Source organism: Aegilops tauschii, chromosome 1 (genome assembly GCF_002575655.3).
Source record: "Aegilops tauschii subsp. strangulata cultivar AL8/78 chromosome 1, Aet v6.0, whole genome shotgun sequence".
NCBI lineage: Eukaryota > Viridiplantae > Streptophyta > Magnoliopsida > Poales > Poaceae > Aegilops > Aegilops tauschii.
This window is the reverse complement of record NC_053035.3, coordinates 83353619-83378494: the sequence shown is the minus strand read 5'-3', so window position 1 is coordinate 83378494 and position 24876 is coordinate 83353619. Positions and strand designations below refer to the sequence as shown.

General features: G+C 45.1%; 1 protein-coding gene across 1 annotated transcript; it reads left to right on the top strand.

The window, feature by feature from the left end:
* Window positions 1-7812: 7812 nt before the first annotated feature.
* Window positions 7813-13378, top strand: LOC109766108 (uncharacterized). The gene is made up of 3 exons (XM_020324879.4): window positions 7813-8731; window positions 8969-9366; window positions 10413-13378. The coding sequence occupies exons 2-3, from the start codon at window positions 9243-9245 to the stop codon at window positions 12641-12643; spliced, it is 2355 nt and encodes a 784-aa protein (XP_020180468.4). The 5' UTR covers window positions 7813-8731; window positions 8969-9242; the 3' UTR covers window positions 12644-13378.
* Window positions 13379-24876: the final 11498 nt, after the last annotated feature.

Here is a 24876-nt window from a genome sequence, read left to right as displayed (position 1 = left end):
TTCGGGATATGATCTTATTCCTTCTAAGGTGGGATCTTGGTGCGCCTTGACCAGGGGTGTGGGGCCTTGCCCCCACTACCCACGTTCATGTGGGCCCCCCCCATGCAGGTGGGCCCCACTTCGGAACCTTCTAGAACCTTCCCGGTACAATACCGAAAAATCCCGAACATTTTTCGGTGGCCAAAATAGGACTTCCCATATATAAATCTTTACCTCCGGACCATTCCGGAACTCCTCGTGACGTCCAGGATCTCATCCGGGACTCCGAACAACTTTCGGTTAACCGCATACTAATATCTTTACAACTCTAGCGTCACCGAACCTTAAGTGTGTAGACCCTACGGGTTCGGGAGACATGCAGACATGACCGAGACGACTCTCCGGTCAATAACCAACAGCGGGATCTGGATACCCATGTTGGCTCCCACATGTTCCACGATGATCTCATCGGATGAACCACGATGTCGAGGATTCAATCAATCCCGTATACAATTCCCTTTGTCAATCGGTACGTTACTTGCCCGAGATTCGATCGTCGGTATCCCAATACCTTGTTCAATCTCGTTACCGGCAAGTCACTTTACTCGTACCGTAATGCATGATCCCGTGACCAAACACTTGGTCACATTGAGCTTATTATGATGATGCATTACCGAGTGGGCCCAGAGATACCTCTCCGTCATACGGAGTGACAAATCCCAGTCTCGATTCGTGCCAACCCAACAGACACTTTCGGAGATGCCCGTAGTGCACCTTTATAGCCACCCAGTTACGTTGTGACATTTAGCACACCCAAAGCACTCCTATGGTATCCGGGAGTTGCACAATCTCATGGTCTAAGGAAATGATACTTGACGTTTGGAAAAGCTCTAGCAAACGAACTACACGATCTTGTGCTATGCTTAGGATTGGGTCTTGTCCATCACATCATTCTCCTAATGATATGATCCCGTTATCAATGACATCCAATGTCCATAGTCAGGAAACCATGACTATCTATTGATCAACGAGCTAGTCAACTAGAGGCTCACTAGGGACATGTTGTGGTCTATGTATTCACACATGTATTACGATTTCCGGATAACACAATTATAGCATGAACAATAGACAATTATCATGAACAAGGAAATATAATAATAACCATTTTATTATTGCCTCTAGGGCATATTTCCAACAAGTTGAGTGGAATTTACTACAAAGCTCTTACATAGATCCTTCCTGAAAATAAGATGAATTGCAATTGTTTGATGACGGAGAACATAGTTTGTTAGTTTTCAAGAAATTTTATGGTCTATACTTTAATTTGTGGATAGCTTGTTACTTGATCATGAGAAGTTTTATGAGATGAGCTACTGTTTATGACGAAGAATAATGCTAGAAAAAGTGCTTGAAACTTTCATTAATCAAACTTGTGCACTTGATAGCATTCACACTTCATAAATTATTTCTTTTATCATTTACCTACTCGAGGACGAGCAGGAATTAAGCTTGGGGGTGCTGATACGTCTCCAACGTATCTATAATTTATGAAGTATTCATGCCATGTTTACAATGATTCCATGTGATTTTGGTATGATTTGATTAGAACTAACCCGGACTGACGTTGTTTTCAGCAGAACTATCGTGGTCTTGTTTTTGTGCAGAAATAAAAGTCCTCGAAACGAGCTGAAAATTAACGGAGAATTTTTCTGGAAAATATGAAAAATACTGGAAGAAAAAGATACGGAAGAGGAGTCCCGGGGCCACCACAATGGTGGGGGAGCCCCCCCTAGGGCATGCCCCTCGACCTTGTGATTGCCTCATGGGGCCCCCTGACATGAAACCGACGCCAATTCCTCCTATAAATCCAAAAAAACCCAGAATAGAAGAGAGATCGGGAGTTCCGCCGCCGTAAGCCTCTGTAGCCACGAAAAACCAATCTAGGCCCTCTCTGGCACCCTGCCGAAGGGGGCCAACATCACCGAAGGCCATGGAGGAGGAAGCCGGAGGGGTCACCATCGTCATGGAGGCCAAGGATCAGAGGGAGAACCTTTCCCCATCTAAGGGGGAGGCCATGGAGGAGGAAGCACAAAGGGGAGAACCACTCCCCCTCTCTCTTGGTGGCGCCGGAGTGCCATCGGGGGAACCATCACCGCGGTGATCGTCTTCATCAACATCACCATCTTCATCACCATCCTCATCTCTTTTACGCGGTCCACTCTCCCGCACCCCGCTATAATCCCCTACTTGAACATGGTGCTTTATACCAGATATTATGATCCAATGATGTGTTGCCATCCTATGATGCTTTGAGTAGATTTCTTTTGTCCTATTGGTTGATTGATGATCTAGATTGGTTTGAGTTGTATGTTTTATTTTGGTGCTGTCCTATGGTGCCTTCCGTGTTGCGGGGATTCCCACTGTAGGGTGTTGCAATACGTTCATGATTCGCTTATAGTGGGTTGCTAAAGTGACAGAAGCTTAAACCCGGGTAAGGGGGTTGTTGCGTATGGATAAAGGGGCTTGATACTTTAATGCTATGGTTGGGTTTTACCTTAATGATCTTTAGTAGTTGCGGATGCTTGCTAGAGTTCCAATCATAAGTGCATATGATCCAAGAAGAGAAAGTATGTTAGCTTATGCCTCTCCCTCATATGAAATTGCAATAATGATTACCGATCTTGTTAACAATTGCCTAGGATAATTCCGCACACCAATCCATCATTATTCCACACTCGCTATTTATAATATATAGTAATATATTCTAACTTTATGATAACATCACCTACTTTTATATTTTAGTTCTCCGATATCATGCAAAGGTATCCTCTTCATACCCACAACATAGTTTTATTTCTCGTTTCTAGTTGGAAGCAAATGTTCGGTGTACGTAGAGTCGTATCAGTGACAGATAGGACTTGAGAGAATACTAATCTTACCTTTAGCTCCTTCTAGGTTCGACATTCCATGCTTATCACTTCCACCTTTGGAAATTGCTACGATGATTCCTTGCACTTGAGGATTATCATATGCTAACCTACAGAGCATTCTTTAGAGGAACACACCTATGTGAGCCCGACTGCGGGTCACAGTCTATGAGATTGGGTGATCTCTAGGAAGCTCATGAGAAGGTACATAGTATGACTAATAAGCTCCACCCATGGGGTTTAGCCTTCGGCACCCACGTATCAGCTGACAATAGGCGAAACTTCTGCACGCCAAACCGACAATTCAAGGCATAGTCCAGTGTTCAGTTGTGAAGAAGTTTAATCCTATTGTTCTAGGTGGAAGTTCAACTTAACAGTCTCCACTGAAAATTCTGGTATATCAAACATTGTTTGGAATAGTTGACAAATTTATGTGCCTCGAGATCTGGTGGGGGATTGATGGATTATGGATGGGCTTAAGCCCATATAAGACAATAATCCTTAGTTAATCTCTAAGGCCCATTATTGCGTACGATAAATGATGGAAAGTGTGGGAAGTTTAGTACCATACTACTACAGTAAGAAGAGTGAGACCTCTTTATAAGGGATGCTCTACCACTTGCTATTGGGAGCTTGGGAATATGAGCTGTACACGCGCGCTCCTCCTCCTCCGCTGCACGCATCGCCTCGCCATGCCTCGCCTCGTCACGACGCGCGCGCGCACCCGCGGGTTGCGGGAATGAGCCGAGTCGAAGCTTATTCTTGCCGGTAAGGAATGGTTAATTAATTAACGAGTCGCTTGCAGAAGCGGCACTGTCTGAGATGTTGGACCGTGGGCTGTTCGCGGACTCGGTCGTGGGCCTGAGTCCAGGCCCATCTTCCTGACGTCCTATATAAGAAGGCGCTGGCCAGAGGAGTAAACCCTAACTCAGTTCACTCACTCGTTCTCGTACAACACTAGCCGTCATCTATTGTTTCCCTCTCTATGCTGCCTCCGGCGATCCCATCCCGACGACCGCGTGCACAATTGGTCGGGAGTGCAGGTGCCTCCGGAACCCTGTCGTTCGAGATCCTGCCTGGGAGAACGACAATAAGGTTTTTGGGAAGCGTCTCGACGCGACTGCTCCCGATCCGTCCCCGTCTCCGTCCACCTCTGCTTCCACTACTTCCCTTGCATTGACTCCATGGCTGACGACGAAGCCGCCAAGAAGAAGGCCTCGCCCCATGCCGAGGCTGCCGCTGCCAGGTTGGCCTGGCCAACCGGAGGGTATGACTCGTTCACCCCCTATTTGCTCGTTCATGTGCTGGCCGTATATATGCTGTTCATAGATGTTTTGGTTCTATGTACTGTACGTGCTCACATGCTTAGGTATCGGTATGAGATGCATACCATATTTACCATGATTACTGTTTACTCGTGGTTTAGATTAGTTGGAAGAGTGCTAATATTTCCAACAATATACATTTCTTAAAAATTTATATTTCCTTTCTAATAGAAGGTCAACCAGCATGAGCCGCTTCGGCAAGCTCCATCGCATGAACCACACCTAGTCTCCACCAAAGCTGGCCACACGGGCCGGCCCAACAAGGCCAACCCGCGAGCACACTGGCACGGCCCACCATGGGCCAGGCACACACGAGCTAAACGGGCCATGCCCCGCACGCGGCACGCCTTGGGCCGTGCATGGGCTTGGAGGCTGGGCACGCGGGCCGGCACAGCACAGCCTGCTAATTTTTTTTAAAAAAAATCAAGATTTTTTTATATGTTCTAAAATACAATCCAATATGCCTAAAAAACAGCCCAACGGGCTAAAAAATGTGGCGCAATATGCTAGACATCGTGAGAGCTATGTCTCGCATTAAGCGAGACAGGATCTACTCTCGCATCTCTTTTTCAAGAACCTTTTAGAAGTTCTACCCATATGTGTTCTGATCGCCAATTCATATTACGAAAAAGGGAAGCGAGACAGAAATCCAGTAGCGGTCGATTGAAATCAAGAGAATAAGCTAAATAGTTTTGACTTCGTAAGGGGACTGGAGCACGCTACCATGAGACAAAAGATCCTCTTTCGAAGTCTGCAGTGATGGGCCGACCCATTGAAGCGAAAATAAAACTAGGAATAATACAGAGAGAGAGAGAGAAAGGAGCGCTCAGGGTGAAATTCGATCCCGGACTCATGGGTAATAAGCAGAGTAGCTAACCATTTTGCTAGTGTAGGACGTATTAATGAAATCTATGGCGTGTTTTACTTGAGGCGACACGGTCCGGTTCTACTATTTTTTTTCCTTTTTTCATCATTTTCACTCCGTGTTTTCTCTGTTTTCAAATACAAGTTTGACTGGTTTTCGAAAATGTGTTTTCTTTACATTTTTTATATGCTTGATTGATAGTTTTCAAATAAAAATATCAGCATTTTTTTAATACACGGCCGACATTTTTCTATACACATTTAACATTTTCAAACGCTTTATTAACATTTTTCAAACACTTTTTCAACATTTTTCAAATGCTTCTTTAACATTTTGATATACATGATAAAAAAATTCATTATTTGTTTAATACATGGTCAACTTTTTTTCTATGCACATTTAATATTTTCCAAATACTTGATTAACATTTTTATATGCATGATCAAAAAAATTCATCATTTTGTAATACATGATCAACAATTTTTCTATACACGTTCAAGATTGTCCGAATGCTTGTTCAACATTTTTCAAATACTTGTTCAATATTTTTAAAATACATATTCAACATTTTCAAATATTTGTTCAATATTTTTCAAATACTCGTTCAAAGTTCTTCAAATAGTTGTTTAGCAATTTTCAAATGTTTTTGTGGAGTGTATTGTTGCAATATATATATAATTTATATATATACATAATATTATAAAAAAATACAAATAAAGCAAGAAAAAAATGTGGCCTCCCGCGAGTGTGGGCCGGCCCATCTCGCTCGCCCTTCAGCAAGTCGAAAGCTGGACTCGCTGAAGGCGAGATAGTTAAACATGCCACGGTCCGGCCCGTTTATTAGTTAGGTCGTGCCTGGGTTGGAGGATGCAACACGTGGGCTGTTCTCATTTTTTTCTTTGTTTTTCTACTTTTATTTTTAAAATATTATATATAAATATATATGTTATTGAAAAAGTATCTAAAAATATTGAATACGTATTAAAATACAAAACAAATATTTGCAAATGTTAAATAATTATTAAAAATGTTGAATAAGTATTTAAAAATGTTGAATACGTATTAAAAAATGTTGAACGGGTACATGAAAAATGTTGAACGAGTATAAAAAATATTGAAAGAGTATAGAAAAAGGTTAAATAAGTATTAAATATATTTAATAAGTGTTAAAAATGATGAACAAGTATTTAAAAACTATTGAACAATTATTGGAAAAATGTTGAGAAGGTATTTGGAAAAATGTTGATCATGCATATAAAAATATTAAACATGTATTTGAAAAAATAGTAATCATGTACTCCCTCCATTCCAAAATTCTTGTCTTAGATTTGTCTACATACAGATGTAGTTATTCATATTTTAGTGTTAGATACATCTGTATCTAGATAAATTTAAGACAAGAATTTTAAGACGGAGGGGGTATATAAAAATGTAGAAAATAACATAAAAAGAAATAAAGAAAAACCAAAAAAGTGAAAGCCAAAAAAGAAAGAAAATAAACCAAAGGAAACAAAAATGAAAAAAAAAAGCTAAAGAAACTAATGAAAAAACCTGGGGAAAAAACCCAAAGAAAACGAAAAAACAAAAGAAAAGGAGAAAGCCCGGCTCTTTTTCTCTATATAGTAGGGTTCACAAACCGAAAGCTAGCTCAGTGGCTTGATGCAGTTTCTCTAAACCCGAAGTCACTAATTAAGGAATACTTTTTTAAAAAATCACTCCCACCTTCTCAGGTTGCGACAAGTGACGCCCTGTATGCGCGCCACTTATCGCAACGCCACTTGTCGCAACCTGAGAGTTTTTTTCGTATATCCGTTTATTCAAAACGTTTTATCCTTAAACCATGCGTTCATATCTCTTTTCCCTTTCCGAAAAAGGTAAGGCCGTGCATCTCGAGAAAGCAAAACCGTGCCTCTTGCAGAAAGAAAAAAAAACAGAAAACGTATTTTATTTTTCATTTCCTAGAGGCACGGCCGTACCTCTTACGGAAGCAAAACTGTACCTCTCACAAGGAAAGGAACAGAAAATGTGTTTTTTTGTTTCCTCTCTCAAGGAAAGGAACAGAGAACGTGTCTTTTTTTTTCAAGAGGCACGACCGTGCCTCTCCGGAAGCACAACCGTGCCTCTCACGGAAGCAAGACCGTGCCTCTCGTAAAAAAAAAATAAAAAATCATTTTTTCTGTTTCGAGAGGCACGGTTGTGACTCTCACGAAAGCACGGGTCGTGACTCTCACGAAAGCACACCCGTGCCTCTCGCAGAAGAAAAAAAAAACAAAAAAATGTGTTTTTTCTGTTCCGAGAGGCACGGTTGAAGCACAACCGTGCCTCTCGCGGAAGGAAAACAAATATGTTTTTTCATTTCTGAGAGCCATGGCCGCGCCTCTCGCGAAAGCAAAACCGCGTCTCTCGCAGAAGAAAAATCGTGCCTCTCGCGAAAGGAAAAAAGATATTTTTCGTGTAATTTTTTTTATTTTTTTTTGGTCCAATTGTTGAGGAAGACCAAAACCAAAAAGTCAAAAAAACCAAAAAAACAATTTAAAAATCCAAAAACGTGTGCGAAAAAATATAAAAAATCCGTATAAAATGCTCAGAGTGCAACATGTGACGCGGCTGGCGTGCTCTTAATCCACGATCGTTGGAAGGCTCCAGAAAGAGGTCTGCCTGCTCCCCTCACCGAGCCCGATTAGCCGACCCTTCAGCGAGTGATCCTTCCCATCTCGCTTAAAGCCAGAAATCCCACTAAAAAGGCTTAAAGCCAGAAATAGTGGCCGCGAGCTGACCACCCGCCGACGGCCACGACCCAGATGCGCTCGCAGTGTGGATCCCCGCCAGCGGCTCCCATCAAGCGCTTTCCAGCCACCGCCTCATCCCGCCCCTCTGCTTCCCGAAGCTCGCACTCCTCCTGCTGTGCCGCCGCCGGGCGAAATCCTCGTCGAGGCTGGGCTCGGACGCCGCGTCGCTGCACCGGCGCTCCTCCTGCTCCCTGAGCGGTGCCGCCCCAGGGCCTCGCATCCCCGCACTGGCGCTCGCCCCCCCCCCCCCCCCCCCCCCCCCCCCCCCTGCTCCCCAAGCCCCTCGTCTCTCCGCCTGCTGTCCCTGCTGGGGACGGGGTCAGCGGCGTGACCTGCATCTGCTTGCGTGATTGGATCATTGGAACGTAGTGATTGGATCATCGGAGATGGGCGGCCTGCTGCTGACTGGGGTAGGGAATATGTCCGTTCGCAGGTTACTCAAGAATGGATTCAGGCAGAAGGTGATGGTGCGGGTTGCAGACACACTCACAGAGTAGGGTTTTACGGGCAGCAGATGATGATGCAGGTTGCAGACACAGTCACAGAGCAGAGTTTTACTGTACAAATCAGGAACCATTCGACAGTGCAGGTTGAAGACACGGTCACTGAGCAGAGTTACTGTCCAAATCAGGAACCATTAGACAGTGCAGCTTGCAGACAGAGTCACCGAGCAGATTTTGAGGTGCATTGAAGCTGTGGTGCTTTCATGTGAGCTCAGACCTTGCTTCAGCGAGTGATTTAGAGGATTAGTGGTGGTTCGTTTACTTTCTGAGAGGCAACTTCAGAAGAAAAGTTCAGATCTCTTTGTAAAAAAATTGTGCTATGCAAGTGTTAGCTGTAAATCAGGTGCGTGCCATCAAGTGTCAAAACATAGTAAATACTACCTCCGTTCGTAAATAAGTGGCATGGTCCAAGCCACTTATTTCCGAACTGAGGGAGTAGTACTCTGTTCAACATGTAAATTGTTTTATCCTTTTTTTGTAGTCATATCTTCTGTAAAAATATAGAAAGCTTTATTAGAAGACATGCTTATTTTCACAAGACAGGCTACATGCCCATAAAATCCATTATCTGCCCATACAGGAAAAAAACACTACTGGCGAATGGCAAGACGGTGAGGGTGCTGCCGGCGTGCATGAACTTCCACCCGGCATGCGTGGGCGAGTGGCTGCGGTTCAACATGACATGCCCGTTCTGCCGCGCTGCACCTGCTGTAGCAGTTTCCGGTCTCCTTTGCCCTGTGACACCAATCGTCGGTGATGGACTCCGAAGAAAGAAGGATAGGGCTGACCTTTTTTCATCTCTGAAGTGTTTATATATGTACTTTTGTTTATACTAGTCCACTTTTTAATTCACCATGGTTTATCTTTCTGTTTGTAGATTTTCCAGTGATATGAGATTTGGTGATTCTATCTATATTTCTCTTCACGTTTGCCATAATTATTTGTTCATCACTTCCAACTCCACACCTGTAGAAAAAGGTATGTGATATTCCTTTAGGAATATACTCCCTCTGTAACTTTTTATAAGACGTTTTTAGAGTCCATGACAGTATCAAAAAATGTCTTGTATTAAGTTGCAGAGGCAGTATTTGTTATTTATTACTTTAGTTAGTACAGTCATTTTCTTGTTCCCCGGAATCATTTTTTTCTTCCATATGTTCGCCACAATTCAAATTTTAGTGAATATGAGAGATATATTTTTTGTTTCACGTATATTCTTGCTCATGCCATTAAATTTTTTCCATGAAAGTTCGTGTAATTAGTGAACCTTACATAGAATAGAATGTTGGGTAGCGGTGCGGAGGGCCTCCGGAGTTGCCCCGGGAGCGACCAGGTTGGCGAGCACGAGTGGCCAATACTCCCTCCTCTTTTGTTTATAGCGCACCCAATATATATATTTTGCTTTATTCTTTTTAGAGTGCATTCTAATGGATGTGAGGCATAGCAATTAAATAAAACGAGAAAGCTTCTGTTTTAAGTCAAAGTTGCATAAATTTATGTGATTGCATGCCATTACGGATAGACCATTAATTGCCTTGATCTAGTATTATGCGTTGATCTAAGTTGTATTAGCGGAATTACATGCTCGAAAATTTGTTTGATTTTAGCCTGGGTGCACTATAAACATAATAGAAGAGAGTATATAAGATTAGGCCATAGCATATTGGTGTCCGTCAAACACTATAGAGTATGCCCTCTGTCCAAACATATTTGTCACATACATTGAGCATGCAACTTGGCCAAAACGGCGTCGCATTAGTAATATGCATATATCATTGGATTCTTCCTCAATAACGGTGCATCCATTCCATCTCAATAAATAAATAAATAACACTACGCGTGATTAACCTCCAATACCGAGTTGATACTTCCAACGTAACTACTGATGAAGGACTACGACATGTGAGATAGTGAAAATATTAGTATATATCTTGTATGCTTGGCTCACACTTTGTATTGTACTTCATAGTCAGTAAGCTAGATCGGGCTGCCTGTTCTCACTAACTACTGATTATTCCATCTAGCCAAGCTGAACTACCAGAACTACAGCAGAAGGCGCTTCGCTGAACAAGGCAGGATGGTACGCCATCCTGTGAAGCAGCTGTATAATGAGCTGCCACAAGCGGCACCGGCACCCGCACAAGCACAGGGGGGCCATACCTCATGGTGGCACAGCGAGAAGATGGTGGGAACCCAGATTGAGCTCCTGTTATTACTCTATGTCGTCATTGGCGCCATACAGGTGGTGGGCAATCGGTACAGGCGCAGCATCAATAGCGCCTATGTTAAGTACCCACTATGGCTGGCATACTCTGCCAGCCAACCCTTAGTGGCATATACCCTTGGTGTTATGTACAACTCTCCGTTCAAAGAGACCAAATGTCTGCTCACTACTATGTTTGTTGTCGTTGCTTTGGGGAGAGTGAACACGATGACAGCTTACAATGTTGATGACAACAAGCGGTACACCGCCCAGTTCTTCCGGCATGTCCTGTTTGTGGTGAGCTACATGTCCATGGCCATGACCATCCCCCACACCTCCGGATTTTTAGGTTGGAACGCTCTCATTCACTCCCTGATCGCGGTGTTCTTTCTGATCTTCTTTCTGACCATGAATGGTGGAAGGACTTGTGCAAATATCATGGCAAGTAGCTTCTCAGACAAGGGGAGCTTATACCTCCAAACGCATATGAAGATTGACCAACGGGCATCTGTAGCTTATGATCCAGTATCTCTTGAAGGGTACAACTACCTTGTTTTTTCTTTCGATCAGAAGAAAGAGCACCGTAAGGATGAACAGGAGAAGATTGTGGAGATGAATGAGAATGATGATGAGGAGAAGCTGGTAGTGGAGGTGGATGAGAAGAATGATGATGAGGAGGAGCGGAAGCATGAAAAGGTTGATGAAAATGATAATGAAAAGGAGGAGGAGATCATGGAGGTGAAGGAGAAGGACGATGATGATGATGAGGAGGAGGAGGAGCAGAAGCATGAAAAGGCTGATGAAAATGAGAAAGAAAAGGAGGAGGAGATCGTGGAGGTGAAGGAGAAGGACGATGATAATGATGATGATGATGAGGAGGAGGAGCAGAAGCATGAAAAGGATGATGATTATGATGAAGGGGAGGAGAAAAGTGATGATGAGGACGAACGGGGCCATATTACAGTTAGCATGGTATGGAGTTCCTCTTCAGGTCCGTTCGGTGGAAGTGAAGGTCCACGACTGAAGGAACTGTGCCTTTCCTTTGCCTTGTTTCAGCTATTACGGAGGCGTTTCTTTGGGGCCGATTGCCCTGAAGCGAAGCTTCAGAAAACTCATGATCTGGTCTTCAAAGGATTCCTCTTGGATGTAGAGAGAAACTACGAAGCTGCATATAGGATAATTGAGACAGAGCTGGCTTTCACCTACGATCATTTCTTCTCCACCACTCATTCCTTATTCAGTGCACATGGTACCATTAACTTTTTCCTCAGCATTTTTTGTGTTGCGGTCATATATCCTTCAGGAATAGTAACATTGATCAAGGATCTCCTGCGCTATAAACATGAGTCTCTCAGCTCACCTAGTAGGGTGCCATGGGGAAGAACAGGCATTCTGACAGGAGTAGTACTTGTCATGCTGAGTTTTGCACTTGAGCTGCTACAGCTTTATGTTCTTATTTCATCCGACTGGGCTAAGGTAGAATTTGCCTGTCGGCTTCCAGGACTATACTTCGGAAAAAATCTCCCACAGTTATTTGGTTATTGGCAGAATAAGATTGGCCAGCACTCGCTAATTAAGGATTTGCATGGAAAATCATTCATCGCTGACCTGGTGGGGTCTTTGTCTTATTTGTTTCAGTCCTTTCATTCCTATACTTCAGCTTTCCCTCGAGGATTTGAACATCGTGGTGTTAAGAAGGCAGATCGCATTCCATTGACAGACACCGTCAAGTTGGCCATTGCTAGAACTCTCAAAGAGAGCAATGGTCAACTGTCGTGCGGAGTATCATCATTGCGACAGAATTTTCAAGGTGAAGAAATTCCATTATGGGCATGCAATCACGAGACTCCTGCCAGAACCATGTTGATTTGGCATGTTGCAACTGAGTATTGTGTCATCGCACAATGTAAGATTGCAGAGCTAGAAACTTTGGTACTCAACCATCATACTGTTGCCCAAGAAATATCAAGTTATTGCGCATATTTGATGGCGTTTGTGCCAGAACTGCTCCCGGATCATCCTTTGGAGACCACAAATTGTTTCATGAAGTGAGGAACGAGGCACTAAACTTGTTGCGCAAAGACAGGACGCCGTTTGAGAAACACACAAAGATGAAAACCTATCACCGGCAACATGAGACGACCTTTGCGTCGGGGATCTGGTTAGGGAAGAAGCTTGAAGAAATGAGAGATGACAGTCGGTGGAAGATGCTGGCAGATTTCTGGACTGAAATGATATTGTACGTAGCTCCATCGGACAATGCAAAGGATCATATACAGCATCTGGCAAATGGAGGTGAGTTTCTAACACACCTGTGGGCGTTGCTCTCCCACGCTGGCATTCTAGAGAGGGATCAACAGATCCATGGCCATCCTCCTGCAGAATGTTTTGCACCTCGCGAAGCAACAACCTATGCTGATGAGCAGACGTGCAGAAATGATCAGCAGCTGGATCCACTGCTTCACTCCCGTTCCGTTCAAGCTACACAGCTACGGCAAACGGAGGTAGAAATGACTGCATCAATGGAGTGTCGTATTGATATTTCTGAAGTTTCAAGCTCCACCAAGCAGGCCTGAGTGAATAAGTGTGAGGTCTCTTCACTGTCAGGTGGTATAAAATTGTGAGAGTTCAGTTGTTTGCTAGTACTAGTCAATTTGTTTGATGCCTCCAGTTGTAAGACCTGTTATGACAATCTAGTTGATTTGTGTTGCTTCCAGTAATTTACTGTGCCTTTCACTCTGTAATATGGTTGTGATTTCCACTCAAGAAGATGGTTGTGATTTGTTAGTGCCATGCATATATGCTGATATGGATGCTAACTGAACTATGATTTTCAGGAAACATTGGGTTTGGTCAAATATGTTTACGTAAGAAAATGCAGGGCAACACGTGATTCCCCATGCTTTTTATTATAAGTTGATCCCTGCCCAGCATGGCTCAGGTTCGCAATGGTTATTTCCCCTGTGTTCTTGATCCAAGTGTTTTTTTACGGGCAAATCAGAGAGCTTTATTCAACAAAAGTGTTCCCGGGCAATCAGCCAGGAGGCTGGTTACCAAGAAGCTAGGTGTCATTGATCCAATTTACCGAGCACCTCCTCGATGTAAAATAGGGTCTAGTTTATATATTGTACTTGTGCACGTATACGAACACGTATGTAATTGTAATATAATCATCTATATATTGAGACGTGAGGTGGATGTCAACACCCACGCAAAACCCTAAACCCTCCTGTTTAACTTGGTATCAGACACCACCCGGGCCGCCGCGAGACCCTCCACGCTGCCGCCGCGCGCAGCCATCTTCCGCGCCGCCGCCGCAAGTCCCCCTGTCCGCCGTTGCGCGCCGCTCTTTTCCATGCCGCCGCGATGTCATCCTCAGCCTTGTTGCTCTCCAACCCCGTCGGCGCCATCACCTCGCCCGCGGCCGCCTCGGTTCCCGCCGCGTTCTCCGTTCCGGGGATCTCCGTCCGCCTCGGCCGCAACAATTTCATGCTAGGGGGGGGGGGGCATCACCAGCACCGTTCTCGCCAATGCCAACCTCCATGGCCATCTTGATGGCACCACGGCGGCACCGGACAAAACCCTCGCTGTGGGCACTGGCAACGCCGCGACGACCGCCGCCAACCCAGCGTACCATCACTGGTGGACTCAGGATCAGAAGGTCAAGGGCCTTCTCCTCACCTCCATGGATGAGGATATTGCATGCCAGCTTATTGGCTGCGAGTCAGCACAGGCGGTGTGGACGGCCGTCGGTGCCATGTTCGGCGCGCAGAGCCGCGCCAACGTCCGTCACATCCGGCGTCAATTCAAACGCTGAGGAAGGAGGAGCTGTCCGCGGCTGAATACATGCACAAGATGAAGGCCCTGGCCGACACCATGGCCACCGCCGGCTCCCCGATCCGTGATGATGAACTCATCGATCACATCCTCACTGGACTTGGCTCCGCCGACAACTCCATCGCCGCCTTCCTGGGTGTGAGTAATGCACCTATGCCCTACTCCAGTTTCTACTCGCTCGTTTTGTTGTTCGAAGCACTGCAGTCCCAGCAGAGTGCGGCGGAGGGGTGGTCTCCCTCTGCCAACGCTGTGACCCGCTCGGGTTCATACGGCACTAGCAGACGTGCGCCCTACTCGGAGCCCTACCCCTCAGACGGTGGGGGTCGCCCGACTGATGGGAACGGCCAGTCGGGGCAAGGCCGCCAAGGTGGCAATGGCGGCACCAACGGCGGCTGCGGCTGCAACCCTGGCTACGCCGGCAATGGCCGGCAAGGTGGCGGGGGCAACGCCAGCAGTGGTGGTCGTCGCAATAATTGATGGCGCCCCAGGTGCCAAATCTGCAAGAACTGGGGCCATGAGATCGATGAGTGCCGCAAGCGCTATGACCAGGACCACCACACACGCTCCGCCAACTCGGCCTCCACCAGCACCGTCGACTATCCTTGGGTGCTGGATACCGGGGCTGCGGATCACTTGACTAGTGATCTTGAGCGTCTCCAGGTTCACGAGCGCTATGACGGCAAGGATCAGGTTCAGGTGGCTAATGGTGCAGGTTTGTCTATTTCACACATTGGTCATTCACGTTTAACCGGTTCATCCCTAAAACTGCACAACATACTTCATGTTCCACACATCAGCCATCATCTTCTTTCTGTTTATCGCCTTGTCTGTGATAATGACGTGTTTGTTGAGTTTCACCGTCGTTTTTTCTTTGTTAAGGACAAGGCAACCAGGCGCGTACTTCTTCACGGTAGAAGTCATGGGGGGTCTACCCGATCCCATTCGCTTGTGCATCGTCATCATCGTCTCGCCATGCATCCTCTAGTATTAGAGTCTCGTCGTCACAATGGCATCAGCGTCTTGGTCACCCTACAAATAATTTGGTCACCTCCATTGTTCGGAGTCATGATCTCCCGCGTTCTAGTTCAAATAATTCACCGTTAGTGTGTGATGCCTGTCAGCGTGCTAAGAGTCATCAGCTACCTTATTCTACGTCTTATCATGTCACTACTGTACCTCTTGAATTAATACATTCAGATGTTTGGGGTCCCGCTATTGCTTCTTCGAGGGGGGTACAAGTATTATGTTAGCTTTGTTGATGACTACACGCGTTTCACCTGGATTTATTTGCTTAAACACAAGTCTGATGTTGAGCAAGTCTTTTATAATTTCCAGGCTCATGTCAAACGCCTTTTGGATTGTAAAATCAAGGTCGTTCAGTCCGATTGGGATGGTGAATACCACAAACTTCATCGCTACTTTCAACGCACGGGCATCTCTCACCGTGTGTCGTGTCCACATACATCTCAGCAGAATGGTATTGCCGAGCGCAAACATCGTCATTTGGTGGAGAGCAGCCTTGCTTTACTTGCGCACTCTTCTCTCCCACTTTGGTTTTGGGATGAGGCTTTTCTTACGGCATGTTATCTCATCAACCGTATGCCCACTCCGGTTCTCAACACGGATACAACTTTGTTCCGTCTGTTTCATGTTCAGCCCAACTATTCCTCACTTCGGATCTTTGAGTGTGCTTGCTGGCCTAGTCTTCGCAAGTACAATGCTCACAGGCTTGAGTTCCATTCCAAGATGTGCGTATTCCTTGGCTACAGCCCTCTGCATAAGGGCTATAAGTGTCTTGATCGCACCTCGGGTAGGATATATATTTCTCGTGACGTTGTCTTCGACAAGACTATTTATCCTTATTCCAACCCAGGTGTTTCGGTTGACATTGCTTCTCTTGAACATGCCATCACTTTTCCATCTAATGAATCGGTTTCAGATGTCCATGTGCGCAAATATGACCTGTCCTATCTATCACCTAACCTGTTACCTGCAGGCGATGTTGCTTTGTTTTCTCCCCAGGTGACCGTCGCTGCTCCTGAGCCTGATATTGTGATCGACGTGCATGCATCGGACATGCATGCCACGCCTCCCGATGCGGCCTCGCCTGCCTCTCCTGCTAGCCCGCCTGCCTCGCCAGTTGGCGAGTCTGCAGCATCGGCTGGGTCGCCGGCCGCGTCTCCCGGGCTACCACCATCGCCCGGCTCCCCCACGTTTCCTGGACTGGCCCAGCCCACTGTCTCACCCCGGCCCGTGTCGCCTGTCGCTGAGGAGTCCTCAGTCGCGACACCTCTGGCCGGGTCCTCTGGCGATGCAGCTCCGGGGCATGCCATGGTCACACGTCATCGTGATCATACGCGCAAGGAAAAGACTTACACCGATGGCACGGTTCGATATGATTCCCGTCGGCGTGCATTTTTTGCCGCGCCGGTTTCTCATCGTGATGCTCTTGGTGAACCCGCTTGGCGTGCCGCCATGTTTGAGGAATTTGCTGCTCTTCGTCACACTAATACCTGGGTGTTGTTGCCTCGGCCTCCCGGTGTTTATGTCGTGGGCTGCAAGTGGATTTTCAAGACCAAGCATCGTCCGAATGGATCTGTCGACAAGCACAAAGCTCGTCTTGTTGCTTGCGGTTTTACTCAACAGCAAGGGATAGTGAAAGTGCAACTATCCCTGGGTGGTTTTGGTAATTTCTAACAACATATAGCTCATTGAGCTAATGCTATTTCAAGATAAACATTTCAAGAAAGCTCAATGATTGGCATGGCATGGATGAGAAAAGTGGATCCCTCAAAATTCTAAGGACAAAGGATTGGCTCAAGCTCAAAGCTCAGGACTCTACATTTTTCATTTTAAGTGATCCAAGATCACATTGAGTCCATAGTAAAAGCCAATACTATTAAGAGGGGATGAGGTGTTGCTTAATGGCTTGCTTGCTCAAAGTGCTTAGTGATATGCTCCAAAGCCCTCAACTACTTTCTCACATCCACATATGTCCCAAACCAAAAGTCAAACTCGGCCCCACCGAATCTTTCTATCCGGCGCCACCGAGTTCTCTTGACATAGCCGCTGCCAGAAACCCTAGTCTTTTCGGTCTCACCGATAGGGATCTCGGTCTCACCAAGATGGGATTGCAAACTCTCTCTTGCCTATTGCAATAATTTCGATCTCACCGAAATATGCAATCGGTCCCACCGAGATTGCAATGCAAACTCTCTGTCACCCCTTCGTAACGTTTCGGTCTAACCGAGATGAGCGAATCGTCCCACCGAGTTTGCCTGACCAACTCTCTGTTTGTCTATTACCAAAATCGGTCTCACCGAGTTTGTGTAATCGGTCTCATCGAGATTACGTTATGCCCTAACCCTAACGAAATCGGTCTCACCGAGTTGACGTGTCGGTCCCACCGAAAATCCTAACGGTCACATTATGAACTAAATCGGTCTGACCGAGTTCGGTAAATTGTGTGTAACGGTTAGATTTTGTGTGGAGGCTATATATACCCCTACACCCACTCTTCATTCGTGGAGAGAGCCATCAGAACATGCCTACACTTCCAACATACATTTTCTAAGAGAGAACCACCTACACTTGTGTTGAGATCAAGATATTCCATTCCTACCACATAAATCTTGATCTCTAGCCTTCCCCAAGTTGCTTTCCACTCAAATCGTCTTTCCACCAAATCCAAATCCTGTGAGAGAGAGTTGAGTGTTGGGGAGACTATCATTTGAAGCACAAGAGCAAGGAGTTCATCATCAACACACCATTTGTTACTTCTTGGAGAGTGGTGTCTCCTAGATTGGCTAGGTGCCACTTGGGAGCCTCCGTCAAGATTGTGGAGTTGAACCAAGGAGTTTGTAAGGGCAAGGAGATCGCCTACTTCGTGAAGATCTACCCGAGTGAGGCAAGTCCTTCGTGGGCGACGGCCATGGTGGGATAGACAAGGTTGCTTCTTCATGGACCCTTCGTGGGTGGAGCCCTCCGTGGACTCGCGCAACCGTTACCCTTCGTGGGTTGAAGTCTCCATCAACATGGATGTACGATAGCACCACCTATCGGAACCACGGATAAACAATATCCGTGTCAACATTGCGTTTGCTCCCTCAAACTCCTCCCTTTACCTTCATATGCAATTGTTTTACTTTCCGCTGCTACACTCTTAGAATTGCATGTGTAGGCTGATTGCTTGACTTGTGCTAAGTTGCTAAAATATGCCAAGAACTAAAATTGGAAAAAGGCTAGATTTTAATTGGTCAAGTAGTCTAATCACCCCCCTTCTAGACATACTTTCGATCCTACAAGTGGTATCAGAGCTTTGGTCTCCATTTGCTTTGATTTCCATAGCTTTTGGTGGTCATAGCCTTGGTTTCACAACCAAGAAGAGTATGGCGTCTAGTGAGGGAAATTACCACCGTAGAGGTCCTTACTTTGATGGTACAAATTTTGCTAGTTGGAAGCATAAGATGAAAATGCATATTCTTGGACATAACCACGCCGTTTGGGCTATTGTGTGTATTGGCTTGCAAGGTGAATTCTTCGATGGGAGAGAACCAAACCGTGAAGCTACCGTGGAGGAGTTGAAGATGCTACAATACAATGCTCAAGCTTGTGATATTCTCTTCAACGGATTATGCCCCGAAGAATTCAACAAAATCAGCCGTCTTGAGAATGCAAAGGAAATTTGGGATACTTTGATTGATATGCATGAAGGTACCGACTCCGTCAAGGAATCCAAATTGGATGTGCTTCAAAGTCAACTTGACAAGTTCAAAATGAAAGATGGTGAAGGTGTCGCTGAAATGTACTCTAGGCTTGCTCTCATCACAAATGAGATTGCCGGCTTAGGAAGTGAAGAGTTGACCGATAAATTTATCATCAAGAAGATCCTAAGAGCCTTGGATGGAAAATATGATACCGTGTGCACATCAATCCAAATGATGCCCAATTACAAAGATCTCAAGCCAACGGAAGTCATTGGAAGAATTGTTGCTCATGAGATGTCACTCAAGGATAAGGAAGAGCTTCACAACAAGTCAAGTGGTGCTTACAAAGCCTCGTGTGATGCTCCCACATCATCAAGTGAGAAACAAACCTTCAATGAAGAATTGAGCCTAATGGTGAAGAACTTCAACAAGTTCTACAAAAGTAGAAGCAAGGAAAGAAGTTCCAAGTCAAGGTCCTACAATGACAAAAGATCTTCTAGTCGTGAGCGTAATTGCTACAATTGTGGAAGACCCAGACACTATTCCAATGAGTTTACGGCTCCCTACAAAAGAAGAGAAGATTCTCCCAAAAGAAGGAGTAGAAGAGAAGAATCACCACCAAGAGAAAGAAGGAGTAGAGATGATCGTTATGAACGAAGACCCTCTCGGAGAAGTAAGGATTCGGAAAGGAAGGACAAGTCATCAAAGAGCTACACAAAAATAAGACATCAAGCTCATGTTGGTGAATGGGTATCCGGCTCCGACTCCGACAATCACTCCGAAAGAAGTTATCACTCCGACTCCGAATATACTCAAGATGAAGGTGTTGCCGGACTAGCACTTGTGACAACCAACTCCTACGACATATTTGAATCACCAAATGAAGGAATTGGGATATGCTTCATGGCTAAAGGTCCAAAGGTAACACACCCCGAGTATGTTGATTTCAATAGTGATGAAGATGATTTGCTAGGAGATGATGATTTACTTGTTGACAACTCTAGTTACGAAAACTATGATGAATGTGCTATTAATCATGCTAATCAAGATAAAACGAATGATGATGATAAGAAGGAGATTGAGCGTCTAACTAAAGAACTAAACACTCTTAAGTTAGCTCATGAGACTACCTTGGAAGATCATCGAGAACTTTTAAAGACTCATGATAAGCTACATTTTGAAAAGCTCAGCCTTGAGCAAGAACATGAGTTTTTAAAGGCAATCAATGATGATCTTCGCAAGAAAAGTTCTTCTTACATTGCCAAGCGTTTACTCTTGTCTACTTACATGCCACAAGTTAAATCTAACAACAAGAACAAGAAAGATTCTTCATCTAGTAGTAACAACAATCATGCTAAATCCAATGTTGTTGCTTCTAGTAGTTCTCTTGATTCCACTAATGATTCTCTTAGCCAAGTTACACTTGAGCAAGAAAATAGCTTATTGAAGGGAATTATAGAGAAAGGTGTTTACAAGAGCCTTGCCGGAAGTAAACAATTTGAGGAAATTGTACGCAAGCAAGGAAGACACCGGGAAAATCAAGGTGTTGGTTTTGAACGAAAGTTCAATGCCAATGGAGTTGAGTGGGAAGAAGATCAATACCCCAAGATGAAGTTTGTTCCTCAACAAGAGAAGTATGATCCTACTTCTTTCAAAGGAACACAAGCTCAAGATGATCTTCCACCACAAGACCACAAGCAAAAAGGCAAGGACAAGCTTCAAGAGGAAATTGATGCATTTGAAGAAGCACCTAAGGCCTTAAGTGGGTTCCCAAGACTACATCAAGTTCTACTTCATCAAGTACGACTAAAACTCCAAGGATTCCCATCAAGATGGTGTGGATCCCAAAGAAGAAGAACTAGAGAGTTCTTGAGGGTGACTCCGCCAACATACTTCACTCTTATCATTTTGGCAATGACAAGTGCAAACAACTTCCACATCTTGCACTAGTCCAAGGATTCACAAACCCTCTTGTTGGTAAGACAAGGGACAAGGTAACCTAATGCTTCCATGGACAACATCTTGTGTATACATCACTCTATGTCTATGGATATCCTTGCTTGTTCCTTGTGGGACTAACCGGTGTAGGTATTGAAAGTGCAACTCACTCCAAAGGATTGCTCCGAATGATCTACATCAACTTTGAGCATCCACATCTTCAACACCTACATGAAGTCATCATCGACAAAAACCAAGGTTAGTTCATCCCTCTTAGGGGGGATATCACATCTAGGGGGAGCTTTACTCTAATCAATTGAGCCAAAGCAACTCTAATGATGTGATCACAACAATGCTTTATGTAAAAGTGGTAACCCCACTTGTGCTTAAACGATGAGTATGACCTATGATCAAATGTTCTCATTTGACTCCTAAGTCAATATACTCATATATAGATGACCTAGTCATCGCCAATTCCTTGATAGATGCTAGAGTGTTTGTGCATGCTTTGTCACATATTTCATTTGCCATTTTATTGTGTGAGCATGTTGAATGCATATTTTTACTCATTCGAGGACATCCATTTGTTGCTTTGATTGTTTGGCTTTTTCTCTTTTGCCAAATGGATGGACAAGAATTCCTAAGAACTCCCTCTAGCTATCTATGTTTTTCTCGTCTCAAACTCTATTCATGCTACATCATAAAGTTTGATCAAGTCAGATTCGAACCACTCTGAGTGAGGAGCACTCGGAGTTCCCGATTCGTCATAGACTTAAACTTCCAAAACCTCTTTGTGCATTTTGGTCTGACCGATTCATCCTTTTCGGTCCTACCGAGATCACTAAGTTGATCTAGGTTTTCAATCTCGGTGCAACCGATTAGAACATTTCGGTCACACCGAGTTGCAGTAACTGCTTGCAGTTTTGCATCTCGGTGCCACCGAGTTGTTCCACTCGGTCACACCGACAGTGTCAGGTTATATATACCTACGGGTCAAATTTTGGAAAAAATTCCGAAACCCTTCGCCCATGCGTAACCTGCTCTGCCTTCTCGGGTCTCCGGATCGTCCTCTCACCGCCAGCGACCACCCGCCGCTGGTCTTCGCCGCCGTCAACGGCAATCTGCCCCGACGTTGCCGCCGTAGCAAGTTCACCTCCGAGATAGGGTATGAACTTGATCTTTGTGCTATTCATTAACTCTGATTCCTAGCACATTGCTTTGCCATGTCTCTTACCACGCATGAAATCATCCTGTCCAATGAAAACATCCCGTAGATTTGATTTGATTTGAAAATTTAGGGTTAGGTTTCCGCAGAACTCATCTCGGACCGACCGAATTGTAGAAGTCGGTCTCACCGATTTGGCTTAGGCCATTGCACATGTGATTTTCGGTCTGACCGAGAATTGCAAATCGGTGTGACCGAGTTCGATTCACTGTGAAACCCTAGCAGTCTCGGTGCCACTGAACTGTGACTCGGTCTGACCGAGTTCACTAGTTTAGGCTCCAAGTGTTGCTTCGGTATCACCGAGTTTACAAATCGGTAGCTCCGAAATGCTTTCTGTGGAGAACTAAAACTAAGGTTTTGAGTTATCTATTTTGCAAAACTCCTGTACTTTGTGATGCTCATCTTCTCTACCTCATCTATAATCTATTCACAGGGTCTGCTGACAGTTTGCCTGCAAGATGTCTGACCAAAGTGACAGCCAGAACAAGTCTGAACAGCAGGTGCAGATGAGTGAGGGTTCTGATCCCTCTAGCAGCTATGATGAGGGCAGCAGGAGCACACCAAGTAACTTGCCAAAGGCAGCTACCAGGACAAGGAAGAAGAAAACTTCTGATTCAGAGGATGAAGATTATGTGGCTGTTGAGGATGAGGCCACTTCAAGGAAAAAGGTGCTGAAAAAGGAGTATGGCACAACTGCTGCAACAAAGCCTGGACTGAAAACAAAGGCTCCAGCAAGAAGAGTTCCAATGTCAAAGTCAAGGAAAGTTGCCACAGGTGAAACCATGAAGTTCTCCATTGAATCTGAAGAAGAAACAGCTGGTGATGGTAAGAAGAAGAAGAGGGCAAGAACCACTACTGCTAGAGTTCTTGGAAAGCCCTCAATGAAGAAAGATTCTGAAGGAGAAGAGGAAGAGGAATAGGATGTTGCACCAGCACCCAAAGCTCAAAAGCTCATGGGAGATGCAATCAGATCAGGGGCTGCTCCATCTAAGCCCAAAGGTGCTCCCAAGGCTGCTGCTCCAGCTCAGAAACCCCCTAAACCCAAGAGAAGCACTAGAAACATCCCTGCTGAGGAGAAGAACAAGGCCCCAGTGCCTGAAGCTGCTGAAGAAGAAGAAGATGACTCAGTTGTGTTGAGGAAGCTGAAGCCCAAGATACCCGACCACAATGATGCACACCCTGTGGTAGAAAACATGAAAGTCAGGAAGGATGCAGGACTGAGGTTATGGAGACAGTCTAATCCATATGCTGTCAGGAGGAGGACTGTTGTGGACTACAGGTTTCACACCAAGGAACAACAAGACTTTTATGAAACAATCCTGCTTGACAAGAAGCCCATTGTGTGTGACATGAGATGGGTTGACTGGGAGTACATCAAGGAGAATGAAGATCACTATCTAGGTGTATATGACAGCTTCAAGGCATGTGGAGTTGACACCTTTGTTGCCCAGAAGCTCACCAAGTGGAATGATGAGCTCATCATGCAGTTTTACTCCACTACCCACTTCTACTCAGATGGAAAGATCATTTGGATGTCTGAAGGTACTAGGTACCAATCTTCTGTTGAAGAATGGGCTCAGTTGATCAATGCCCCAGAGGAGAATGAGGATGACTTGGATATTTATGCTGAGAAGAAGAAAGACCACAACACAATGACCAACATGTACAAATAGATCCCAGATGATGCTTTGGACACTCATAAGTTTGGATTTGTCCACTTTTTGTTGTCTGGTCTGCCTACCATAAATTGGATCCTTAGGCACACATTACTACCCAAGTCAGGTGATCACAAGATGATCAGAGGACAGGCCATCAACTTGCTACATTTGTTTGATGTGCCTCAAAAATTCAAAGTCATGAGTCTGATTGTGGAGACAGTCAAAAGGACAACAGCTGATCAGAAGAGAAGTTGTGGGTATGCCCCACAAATTCAGGAGCTCATCAACTCCAAGATGGGCAAAGGCAAATATCTACTGGACAAGGAGCACCTACCCATCTACCCTGAATTTGAAGACAACACTGTTGTCATGAATGAAAATGAACCATCTTCAGCTCAAGCACATGAGAAGAGAGAGAAGGCAAGGGCAGAGAAAGCTGCAAAGATGCCAATTGTTGAAGAGGCATCTCAAGTGTTCTTGAAATCTAAACAAGATCAACTTGGATATCTGATCCAATCCACTTTGAGGATTGATAAGGGCTTGGCCACCCTGACTCAAAACCAGGAGAGTTTGGAGAGGATCATTGAGCAGAAGTTCTATGATCTGGATGTCAAGGTAACTGAGATCCAAACTGCAGTTGAGCAGCTACAGGAGGAAGTAGAGGAGAAGAAGGGCAAGTCTACTACAGATGATTTTGCTAGAGTGCCCAGAGGACAAAGATCTGCTGCAGTGCCCGTGACAAATACTAGAGCAACAACATCAGCACCAGCAGCTACAGCTCCAATGCCACCTCCAGCAGCCACTCCATCAGCTCCAGCTACATCATCTGAAGCCTTCGTTCTTGGAGTTATCTCGACACCACCTCATGAAGACCAAGCCTGAGAGACGTTTAGCACTATGCATTTTTGAACTTTTTGGTAA